Here is a 12168-nt window from a genome sequence, read left to right as displayed (position 1 = left end):
AAGTAATTTAAATCTGCAGAAGTGCTGCATGGTTGAACTTCATATTTCTTTTCTCCCTTCTCAGGAAGTTATGTAGTTATGCAGTACTTATGACAAATACGTATGTTTTTTACTACTCCATTCTTTTTCCCTGCAAATTGAGGGTCTACAGGAGGAATGTGTAGACCTTTCAGTTCAGCTTTACTCCATTTTAGGAGTATGACAAAGCTATTCCACAGGTGGTAAATGTGCCCATTGGAATTCTGCCACAGGAATAGTGTTGCAGAATTGTATTAGACTGAGGCAGGCCTTGCATCTTTTCTGAAGACGCTAACAGCATGTTAGTTATCACAGTACTACTATCTGCTTGCTTATTTGTCTTAAAGTTCCAGAAAGAATAAAAGCTGTATTTGTATACCGGGTAAGGATGTCCTGCTTGCTCAAAGACCCTATAGTTCAAATCATAAGGCAGGACTCTGAAAAGAAAGAAGGAATAAAAAATAAATGAAGGGATTAAAAAAGAAAATAAGTTGCTGTGGAGTCTTAATGGACTCAAGGGCTCTAGCTTCACTAAAGTTTCATTAACTAAAACTAATGCAACAACAAAATACCCACTGCCGTTGTGCTGGTGAGAAGATATTTCCATGTGGTTGTCGGGAACTACAATTACCAGAGCTGTTTACGGAGCATACTGAAAAATCTCATGGATATTATCATTCTTGCTCAGTTTTGAAATAGGTCCCTTTTTAGCAAGTGGCCTAGAAGTTAAAAGCTTTGTTTTTAACATCAGTTCTATGAGTCATTCCATTTTCCCCCATATTGGTTAATAAAGTTTAATTTCCCTCTCTTCACCCATCATACGAGAATCTGGGGGAAAGGGTTGCTTTTCTCTGTGCTTACAAGTTATTTGGTATAATTTGGTTGAGATCTCCTTCTTTCATAGTGCTTTCTTAAAATTAGAACCAAATTAAATGTTTTTCTAGTCATTGCAGAATACATTGATTAAGGATGAATTATGCTCAGTTGTGATCTAGATTGTAATTTGCATGACACATCTCTCCTGGAGTGAAACTAAAAGGGAATTTGAATTATCCCCTATTCCTTTCCAAAGAATACAGTCCATTAACCATTAAACCCAATAAGTTGCAGTCAATATTTAGAACAGATGAATGTGTAGATTTAATGAATGATGCAGATCTTAGAATAAGACTCTCAAGTATTTACCTAATCTGTGTTAACTAATAGTCTGTGTCTATTAAAGGATAATTAATGACAAGTGCCTCTTTTTTTTCCTTTGCTTATTTGTAATGCAGCAGTCTCCACAGTCGCCAGTTTCAATCAAGACAGCATCCTTGATTATGAAAGTAAACACTGTAAGATCTTGATGGTGAAAATATGTGCGTTTAATGAGTTATTTGCAGTGATTTATGGATGTCTGCTTACATGCGAAAGATAACGGGATTACCTGTGTTTTCAGGGGATAAGGTGGCAGATACCTACTTTTGCAAACCCACAGTGGCAAGTTCAAGGCTTCCAGTCTCACATAAGTGACTATTTTCAGCCTCATAAGCTGTAAATGGGCATTTGAACATCAGACTGAAAGGCAGCCAGTATGAAGTGTTGAGGGTTGCTGCCTGTAAATGGGAAAGGATCAGCAGAAGACCCACATCCCACAGGAGGTTATGTATATGCTTAGTTTATCACTTTGGCAATGGTTCACTGAAAACAAATGGGAAAATCTAACATTGTCATCCCTGCTGGGTTCTTTGAGCCCTGCATATTGTTGAAGAGGAACATACAATTAATTCACTGTACATGTGAAAAAGCAGCATAATTCCTTTCATGGCATTCTGCCACTTGTCAATTTTTTTTTTCCCCTTGTCTTATTTTGATGTGTTCTTTCTCCATTAGCATTCTTCATCTGAAAAGGTTGTACAAGACAAATTATGTGTGTATGTGCCCTCTGTCTGCATGCAACCGGAAATAGCTTCTCAAGTAGCTATCACGGTAAGAGAAAAGCACAGGTTGCCTCTGTGATGCTATAAAATAGCGCTTATCCCACCTGACATCACTACACAGACAGTCTCTAATCCCAGATGGCTAGCATAAAAGCTCCATAACCTTGTGGTACTATTAAATGAAAGGTAAGCCATAGATGGGTTCTGACTAATAGGAACCTTAAGAATTGCTGATGTGAGAGAAGGAGTAATTGCAGAACCTCTGCTCCACACAGATACAGACAGCTTCTCCCATGACAATTCAGTTCTTCCCAACCCTCTGTGCAGTGTCTGGCTCTGCAGTGTTGATTCCCTGATGATATAAATGCAACAACTGAACTCAGAAAGAACTGGTATTGTCAGGCTGTTATAGACTATTTTTTTTCTTAAATGCTTACACAGATAAGTATTGGATTTTTGTTCATCACACATAAGCAGTGCCAACTGTATCTGCTCCTTTATAACTTCGGAAATGACAGCTTTCTGATCAAAGAAAACCTTAATTTTCTTTCCATCCTGAGGAATAATACAGTACTGGTTCTCTTCCAAATAACACATCTCGTGTCTTGCTGCTTTGCTCTTTCCTTAAGACACAAAACTTACCATAACAAGATTTTCAATTAGGGCCTGATCCAAAATGTGTAACTGCTATTGGAAAACAAAAACAAAATACACTGCTTTCAGGCTCTTTCAAGTAGTTTTGTGTGCAGTTATTCACACAGTGGTCATACTTGCGTGACAAGGTTACATTGTGGGGACAAGACATACAATACAACATTTCCTTAGGATATTAATAATCATTTTGGATAGTGGGAAAGCTACCTTTTCTTCTCCTTTTTCTTCATGTCAGTTCTGGCGATCAACTGTAAAATGTGATAGTGATTAGACGTGGCAGCTTTCTTCTGTACCAGTGTTTTGATGCACCAAAACTTACTCCCTCTTTTTTTCTTTTTCTTTTATTTTTAATCAAAGGCAAAGATTTATGGTGGGTTTTGGAATTAGCTGTGTAATCCACTTTCCTTGCAAATGCTGAGGGAGAATTTCTGCACTCTTTCTTTTCTGTCTTTTCAGCCTTTGCCACAATGTGATAACTAAATTAACCATTATACTGTCATGTTAACAATGTAAATGGAGAATGGTAAGAGAGACACTTCGGTTTTCCACAAAGTGTGCCAGCATCACCCTAATGTGGGCACTTGTTCAATGAGTCCAAGTGGTCAAAGTCTCTAAGCAAGCAACATCTCTCACTGCTGGCTGGTGGGTAAACAGTGTTAATAGGCAGGGGGTGGGCAACCATAGTTCCTCTAGGTGCTAAGAGATAAAAAGAGGAGAAAGGGCAAGTGATCCCTCAGTCGCAGCAGGGGCACAGGCGCTGGCTTTTCGCCAGTGTCCAGGAATGCTGGAAGCAGCCGATGCGCTCAGGGTGTGCCTGAGCCCTACGCAGGGATTAAACTAGTAGCAACTCGTTGCCAGCAAGGTCTGATCCTGGTCTGCGCATTAGCGGAAAGTTGGGCTTCCTGTTGCGCTCTCCTGCGGTCCAGGAGTGGATCAGACAGATCCGCGATCCCCGGCTGAGCCTGTGCCTCGCAGCCACTCGTCTGCGCATGAGTCGCCGCGGGAGGCTCGGAGGCTCGAGTATTTCAGGGGCTGGGCACCGGAGGAAGATGCTCATTGCCTGAAGGAGGCCGTGCGCCCGGCGGAGGGGCAGCCGCGGTGGGACATGGAGCGGGCGCCGGGGCGGGGGGCAAGGCGGACCGCAGCCTGAGGCCAGGGAGGCGCGGCCGTCGGAGCAGCGCCCGCTTCAGCACCGAGGACAGCGCACAGCGAGCACCGCGCCCCGGCTCCCCCCAGACCCAGCCCGGCTCCGGGCCGCATCACGCCGTCCCCGCTAGCCCCGGTTTCTGGGTGCCCCGTCCCCGCTAGCTCCGGCTCCCATTGCCGGCTCCCCCGATCTCCCCCTTACCTCCGGCTCCTGCAGCCGGGTGCCTCGACGCCGCTCCTCCGGAAACCGCTCCTCCGGACCCCGCTCCCCCGTCACCTGGCACCGCTGTCGGGGAACCCCTCTCCCCCGCGGGTCCTCTCCGCTCTGCCAACCCTGCTCCCCTCGCCCCTCTCTCTGCACCTTCAGCTCTGCCTCCCTTCCGTTGCTCCCCTCCCTATACCCCGCTGCCCCGGCCCCTGCCCCCTGTCCGCGCCGCCGGCAACATGCGCGGGCGGCCGCGGGCGGCGGCAGGCGAGGCTGCGGTGCCGGCTCGGGTGCCCCCTTCCTCCTGCCCTCGCCCGCTCCCGGCGACCCGCTGAGAGATGGACTTGGCAGGCGTGCTGCTGGCGTTGCTCCTCGTGCTGGTGCTGGTTGTCTCCCTGCTCTCCAATCTCCTGGTGCTGCTATGCTTCGTCTACAGTACGGAGATCCGCAAGCAGGTCGCCGGGGTTTTCCTGGTGAACTTATCCTTTTGCAACCTGCTCCTCACCGTCCTGAACATGCCTTTTACCCTTCTGGGGATCCTGAGGAGCCAGCAACCCCTCGGGGGCTGCGTCTGCAAAGCGGTGGGTTTCCTGGAAACTTTCCTGACTTCCAACACGATGCTGAGCATGGCAGCACTCAGCATCGACAAATGGATTGCTGTGGTGTTCCCCTTAAGCTACACTAGCAAGATGCGGTATAAGGACGCTGTGATACTGATGGGCTACTCGTGGCTCCACTCCCTCACGTTCCCCTTGGTATCCTTGTTTTACTCGTGGGTAGACTACAGCAGCGTTTATGCCTCTTGCACCTTGCACCTGAAGGAAGAGACAGAGCGGAGAAGATTTACAGTGTTCACCATCGTCTTTCACTCCACCAGTTTCATGCTATCACTGGTGATCTTGTGTTTCACCTATTTAAAGGTGCTGAAAGTTGCACGATTCCACTGCAAGAGGATAGACATTATCACCATGCAGACTCTGGTTTTGCTGGTGGATATCCACCCCAGGTAACGCGTGTGTGTTCGTATGCATAGCCCCGGTAGGTACCCCGGGCGGAGAGAATGCCCTGACTCCCCCAGCACCCCGTCCTACCCTCCCCTGCCACGGCCACATGGCGACCGCTTCTGCCTCTACTTTCAGACGCTGTTCATAGTGCCAGAAAACGGTGGGTTGTGCGTTTGTAACCCGCTTTATTTAAATGATAATCCCGCTCTGACGGGTGCTCCCTTTTAACCGGAAATCGCTGCTTTGGTGAGTGCGATAGTCCCCATCCTCGGCGGGGCAGGGGCTGCCCTCAGGGGCTGCCCTGCCTTTCCCTCTCCGGGTGCATATGCTCTCGGTCCGGGAGCGGGTCCTTCCTCTCTCCCCTGGGCTCCTCTCTCGCCTCCCCGCTTCTTGCCTTAACCCACCAACTGCTCTTTTCCCTTCGCAGTGTGAAGCAGCGCTGTCTTAATGAGCAGAAACGGAGGAGGCAGCGGGCTACCAAGAAAATCAGTATTTTTATAGGGTCGTTTGTGATCTGTTTTGGTCCTTACATTATCACCAGGTTAGTATCGCCTGTTGGGGTGGGGAGCTAATATGCGCTCTGATGTGCAGGTGCCCGGGGGAAGGAGGCTACAGCTAATTTTGGGGTACCAGAACCTAGTGGAGACCCGGGGCTGGTTCTGAGTGGCAGAGCACACTCACATACACTCACACAAGCTTACACACACTGACTCTGCCTGCACACCCAGCCTCTGGCTTTCCTTTCTCATTGCAGCCAGGTCTGGGCATCTCTGCCAAGAGCAAGAGGCTTTTAGGACAAGTACCAGGAATTAATTACATGCCAGTGGGAGATGAAGGCAGTTGAAAAGCCTCACCACCCTTCCTTATTAGCACAACCTGAGCAATAGAGAGGAAAGCAGACAGCTTTCCTGATCAACTCAGGTCTTTTTTGCTCTTTCAAGGCATAAGGCCAGGCTTGCTGTTATTGGCAGCTGAGGTGACATAATTTACGTTTCTCCAGGCTGATAACTTGTCAGATAAACTTTGTGTCTGGAAACATTAATGGCTGTAAATGCATTGCCAATGATGCAGCATGGCCTTGTGATGAGGTGTAAGAGTTATCTCCCAGGGAAACCAATCATTAGATTTTTAAAATGTATAGGAAACACCATGCGCCTCAACTGTCCAGAGTTACTGGCATCCACCCTGATGGTCTGCACCTTTTTAAGTAGTCATGCATTGTTCTTGTTCCATACTTGTATAGTCTTTATAGAACATATGGCTATTATTTTCATAACTTGCGTACACCAGTGAGCTGGAAGCTAATGTTACTACACTGAATTGCAGCACCTCAGGGTTTAGCCTTTCATCTCTGGACTAAAATGGGCTACATCTTCTTTCACAAGTGATTTTTTACACTATTTCCCACTTAACAGTGTGTGCAAGATACCTTCAAATACTTCCTTCTGTTGAGGAAGGTGCACTAGTCCCCAAACCAACCCTCATGAAGGCTCCTCAAGGTTGCTACCAAGCTGCCAGGGTCTGCAACCACCCTGGCTTATAGAAATCAGCCAGTTTTAGTGCGCTGATCCTACACAGCAGCATACACACACGCCATTTATGATTTTTGCCTTTGCCCTTTTCTTGCACAGATTTAGGCCTGTGCTCAAAAATTACTACATTTTTTAACCTTTAGGATGACATGTATTTCAGTTCCCATTTATACGTTGAAGGGATTCTTGACTGATTGCCTGGATGACTGGTTTGTTTCTTTTTTTCTGCAGTTGAAAGGGTTGTTACAAATATTAACATTACATCACAGAGTAAAAAGGTTAATTGATCACTGTTCAGTACATTCTGAGTCATTTTCTATTCACTTTTGCCATAATCAGGATAAAATTATATTGAGCAAAGTGGATTTTGCCATCTTCTTTCCATCTGAACATTACCAAGCTCAGCAAATTCCAACACTGCCACTTTTTTCAGGGTGAAGATACTTTTCATAAACTTCTAAAATAAAAGAGACTTCCTTCTTCAGACCTTGCATTTGGCAAATGCGAGATGGTGCATTTTCTATGTGTGAAAAACTGGTTCCTTATGTGTCACTAGAGAGAAGGCTGAGACTTGGTTTGCGTAAATGTGTGTGTCAAGGCACAGCTTCTATCTCAGCCACAAGGACCAAGTTGGTCAGTGACAGCAAAATGGGCGAGGGTCTGGGGAGGACATCCTCAAAGGCTTTTTGCCCCAATGGCAAGAGAGTTTCCAGGCAGCAGTAGATAAAAGGTGGTGGAAGTGAGGCTGGAGGACTTGCTGCCATGCCTGTTTCACCTTCCTTCCCCACTTCTGATTTCCAGGAGGGTGGCACTGAAGCAATCTCAATGGAGACAATGTGAAAGACACCCTCCCTGTTTTCTTGCTTTTTGGCCCCGTGACTCAGGTTGCGTTTTGTGCTCAGTATTTGCTTCTCATTTCAGAAACTTGAATGAGATTAGGATCATTAGCAATATATTCATCTGTTCACTAAAGCTGACAGATGAATTTCATCTTTTTTGTAATGGCACTGAAAACAAGAAAATGATACTAAGATGTATTCAGATGGATATTTCTCAGGCTGACTTGATTTGGCCGGGCCCTTTATCTTATTAAAATCTGTGTAATTTTTCTTCTCTTGGCTTCAGTGCAATTATGTTTGGGCCCATAACACATTAAAGGGAACACATAGTAATACATCTATTTCCATGACTGAAAGATACCTTACTCTTCTTGTTTACTGTCTTTATAAAAACATCAATTGTGTAAATATCAAATGTGTATTTCTTGTATTGGAACAATATGCAGGATGGGATAAACAACCAAGTGTCACTTATTATACAATTATTTATTTCTCACATTTTGTGTCTTCCTGTTATCTCTGTTTTGAATTGACTGGAATTTTTTCCAAGCAGCTTTAAACAAAAGTCATCAGGTTTTAAATGCACTTGCCATAAGAGTGATTTCACTTTTACACATAAAAATGAGAATTTTTTCTGTCAGAGTTCAACCCCTTGTTGCAATGTTCAGTCCTAGAGGTGGTAAGTCAGTTTTTCCATGCAGAAGGATTGGAACAGCTTCAAAAGTCAACACCCTGCACATTGGAAGCTCTGCACTTTGGAAAGAGGCCAGAAGGTTCTTCAAGCCTCGAGAAAGCTTCTGATCTAACATCTTCAAACAGTGATTTTTTAGGCTACAGAAAAGGCTTATTTTATCTCATAGTACTTTTTTTCACTTCTGGAATGAATATAGCAAAACAATATATTCTTGCTCCTGCAAAAGGCTTCACTGTACATCACCAAAGATGTACAGATAATAAAAACTTCTCACCCTGTTCTTTCTACCCTCTTGGAGAGTTTGCCTGCTGCAGATAAGCTGTGTGCCAGATGTTTGCTGAAACAGTCTGAAGGTTTGCTCTCATTTCTGTGTAAAAATTGTTTAACGTAGTTGCAGTTTCTTCCCCCTTGATTAATACACCCATCTCAACCGAGGTGCTGAAGACACTAAATCAACCGTGAAGCACAGAGTAGGAGACACAGGTCTGGAGACATCTGGCTGTTCATATAATGATGATAAAACTGTTGTCTCCTTGTTTTCTTTGGCCAAACTAGCAGTCAGACAAGTGCACACAGAAACTTTCCTAGGTAAGTATATGCAGTTGTGCTCCTACGCATACTATGGGATTGCAGGTGCCGTGTTCTTCATAATACAGCGGTCTACCAGGAATTCTCTTTGCATATGTGATAATTCACAGCAGTGGTGTAACGCAGATTCACTGTTCTGTACCTGAGGGGGTGGATTCTATGACCTAGACAAGGTTCCTGGTGTCATTTGAGATGCTGCATAGTATCCAAAACCTCTATGTGGGTTGACAGATATGACACAGGACCCAGAGGAGACCCACAACTTCCAGGAGCAGCAGCCTGATGCCAAGGGTGTTATGCCCAACTGTCTTAAGTGTCAATAGACAGCTATACTTATGCAGCTGAGTTGAGTGAGCCTGAATGCCACAAGTCATATTTGCCTATCTCAGGCTTGCCATGGGAAAGTCACTTAACTATTTAATTAATTAATTATGTCACTGAGATTTTCACCACTTGTCAGCACAACCCTCAAAATTCAGAAAGTGAGCAATAAACTGCAGCACTTTCTTATCTCTGATGCACAGGAGCATTAACATTGAAAACACGCTTTTTCTCTCTTTCCATAGAGGGAATAATCCTTGTCTCCAAGTGGCCTTGCTAGGAAAGTTTCCTTTGACTTTATTGAATACAAGGAGTAAGTACAGGGCCCTTCTTCTTCAGGGACTGTGTACTGTAAGAAAATAAGTGCTACCTTAATGTTTCATGAGGCATGAGTTGAGCACTGGTCTCAGTGTGAATATAACACTCAAGTGTTTCCATCTCTCTTTAATGTTTAACAGGTTGATAGAGCTCCTTCCTTTTGTTACCATAAATTACTACTGGGGAATTATAAGCAAGTGCCTCACCTACAGTAAGGCTGCATCAGATCCATTTGTTTACTCACTTTTACGTCAACAGTACAAAAAAGTTCTGATCAACATCGTCAATAGAATACTTAAGAGGGACCTGTATCCGTCCTCGGGGTACAACAGCTCTCTTGACACCGAAAACGATTACTGCTTGCACAGAACAAACTAACGACATGAAAAGCATTCCCCCTCAAGGGAGACAGGTGTTTGCTGCTGCTGGAAAGCTGCCTTTCCCTCTAAAGCCAACAGTGGTGACAGTGTCTCCAGGGTATGAAAGCTGCATTAGTGCAATGCATTTAATTGTGGACTTTCATGAGAGGCTCTGCCCTGGTCTGCAGCCAAGTACAATATCTGGCAAAGTCATGTCCCTTTGTGAACGGAGTAGGCTTGAGGGGTTTAAAGAGAGCCTTTGGAGGCTTTAGAGAAGCTTAGAGAGCTTTTAACGTTTCATGTCTGAAGACTTGTATGATTTGGAGCACTCCACATCAGACATGACATTCCAGTGTCTTCTGGGACCACAGGAATCCCCAGGGTGGAAGGAGAGGTTCAGAGTCGGACTTGTTGCGCGTATAACTCAGCAGCCCAGGATCTGCTCTGTTAGCTTTGAACATTATAAATAAGTCTTTTAATTGATTGGTTTATTGTATTGGTGCCTCAAGTGAGTCAGCACTTTGAATCTGAGATTGTTGTTACTATTATTTATTACTAAGCATCATGATTGTAACATAGCCTTTAGGAAGTGGTACATACATTTGATATGCTGGTATTCTATCAAGCATAACCAAAGTCCACATATCTGAGTTACTAATATTTAGCACTTCAGTGGTATGTGATTACAATAACAGCAACAGTAACAAAGATGTATAAGGAATTTAGTTAAATAGCACTGTAGTTCCATCACTGAGCTAGTAGTCCTATTCAAACAAGCTTTTATTCAGAAAAAAAAAAGCAGTTAGACAGTAGAAGTGACAGATACCACTGTGTTTAAGATATCTTACTTCAGAAGCTATGTGTTTTCAAAGAACAGGCTAAAATACGTTAATTCTTTTTAAGGGATACTTAATATGTAAAATATTTCATGCATTGGCTATATTTGGTGGATTGTAATAATATTGTACAATCTTTTCTTTTGTAATGATCAATTAATCTGTTGATTTTAACTGATACCAAGAGATGTCTGAGAAATGTTATAACAGACCTGCTGCCAAATGCCCAGAAATACAAAGCTGCTTTATTATTACATGTATTTTTCTCTTTTATTTCTTTTGAAATCTAAGCAGGCTTTGGAAAAATGTGGGAATTATTTTTTAACTATATTCCTTTGATTATATGACATGAACCAAAATATTCTATGGCATTCAGTAAGCTACTATTTTCTAATTGATTACATAAGGGTAAAATTAAAGAAATTCTAAAGTATATTTTAAGGGGGAAAAAAAAAGAAGATGGTAAAGAACACTTATTTTTTATGTAACAATGGACTTGACCTTTTGAAGCATTGAGAAGGCTATTCCTGGTCAAACTAAGCATGTAAATATGTGATTAGACACAAATCTAATTTTATTTGAAGTTAACAGCTCTATTCCCATGCTAAAAATTAAGCACACACTTAACTGTGTTTTAAAATCAGTGTCGAGTAGTCTGCACATCAAGAGGGTTTTCCTCACCACCCACAATGAGGAAGGAGAGCATGTTATTGCAAGCCCAGTGAAATCAAGGAAAGGTGATGCTGTGTGACAAATACTATGTTCTCTTATGTCCTGCTTTTAATCTCTGAGGCCCTTCTGGCACTTTTTTGCCCTCCTTGCAAGTACCTTAGGCCTCTGTGTTTTGCATCTATAGTTCTGCCTGCGTTTAAATTGAATGTACTAGAATGGTTTTGTCTTCTTAGTAACAGTATTTGTACTCTCTCTAATTTTGTGTAAATACAGTATTTCAGAAAAAAAAAAGTCGTCTATGGAATCTTTCCAGTTTTACTGCCCTCCTGTCTGCCTCCACATGCCTCCCGCTACAAAACCCCAGCGCTTCAGTCTTTCATTTCAGCTGCAATACAAGAACCACATATATCTGTGGGGGGTGGATGCTAAATTTTCAGTCACTTTTTAGTCATTTTTGTGCCAAAAGGTTTTGATAGATTAGAGCATTTACCTGTGAATGAGTTTAATGATACCTACAATTGTTAGCTTACCTTTGGCTGCCTAAACAAATGGTGCTCACTGTACAAATAGAATATGTTACACATAGTTAAGTGTATAAAATTGTCACTTCCAAAATATACAAATGAAATAAAGCTTTACTTTGATTTTTTTTCTATTCTAGAATCAAGAAAATAGTAAAGGAAAAAAAAAACCAACTTTATAGCTATTAAACTATAAGCCACATTTTAAAGGTATAAAACATAATATAAAGATATAGAACATAGCTAAACTGCTACATCTGCTATTAATTAACAAATCTTATTCATGCCAGTTAAAATGGTTTTCATGCACACACTTTACAATACTGCTCAACCTCACAAAGCATTGAATATTTCTGGAGGTGCTCAGGTCTAGATGGGAACAAACAACCAAAAGAAAAGAAAATATTTTAAGCCTATGCTGGGTGTAGCAGAACATCCTTTAGATTTGATTTCATAGAGAATTAGGAAGCTAAGACCTGCAGTATGCTGTAGACCAGAAGCTAAGGAAGGGCAAGGAGAGCTGTAGTCCTATCTGTATCGAT

At 43.0% G+C, this 12168-nt stretch overlaps 1 protein-coding gene across 1 annotated transcript; it reads left to right on the top strand.

Annotated features, from left to right (window-relative positions):
• Nucleotides 1–4047: 4047 nt before the first annotated feature.
• GPR78 (G protein-coupled receptor 78) lies at nt 4048–10875 on the top strand. Its single transcript, XM_057426751.1, has 3 exons — nt 4048–4948; nt 5374–5487; nt 9379–10875. Exons 1-3 carry the CDS (start codon nt 4281–4283, stop codon nt 9614–9616), a joined length of 1020 nt encoding a protein of 339 aa, XP_057282734.1. The 5' UTR covers nt 4048–4280; the 3' UTR covers nt 9617–10875.
• Nucleotides 10876–12168: the final 1293 nt, after the last annotated feature.

Source organism: Pezoporus wallicus, unplaced genomic scaffold (genome assembly GCF_028554395.1).
Source record: "Pezoporus wallicus isolate ANWC-B61680 ecotype Strahan unplaced genomic scaffold, APGP_CSIRO_Pwel_v1 scaffold_13239, whole genome shotgun sequence".
Taxonomy (NCBI): domain Eukaryota; kingdom Metazoa; phylum Chordata; class Aves; order Psittaciformes; family Psittacidae; genus Pezoporus; species Pezoporus wallicus.
This window is presented reverse-complemented; position numbering and strand designations above follow the sequence as displayed.

What these genes read in the sequence shown, in the direction of transcription:
- GPR78 (XM_057426751.1), top strand. Translation starts at nt 4,281, where the DNA reads ATGGACTTGGCAGGCGTGCTGCTGGCGTTGCTCCTCGTGCTGGTGCTG. An exon ending in CTGGTGGATATCCACCCCAG is followed by an intron (nt 4,949 to 5,373) that starts GTAACGCGTGTG and finishes TTCCCTTCGCAG; the next exon opens with TGTGAAGCAGCGCTGTCTTA. An exon ending in GGTCCTTACATTATCACCAG is followed by an intron (nt 5,488 to 9,378) that starts GTTAGTATCGCC and finishes AATGTTTAACAG; the next exon opens with GTTGATAGAGCTCCTTCCTT.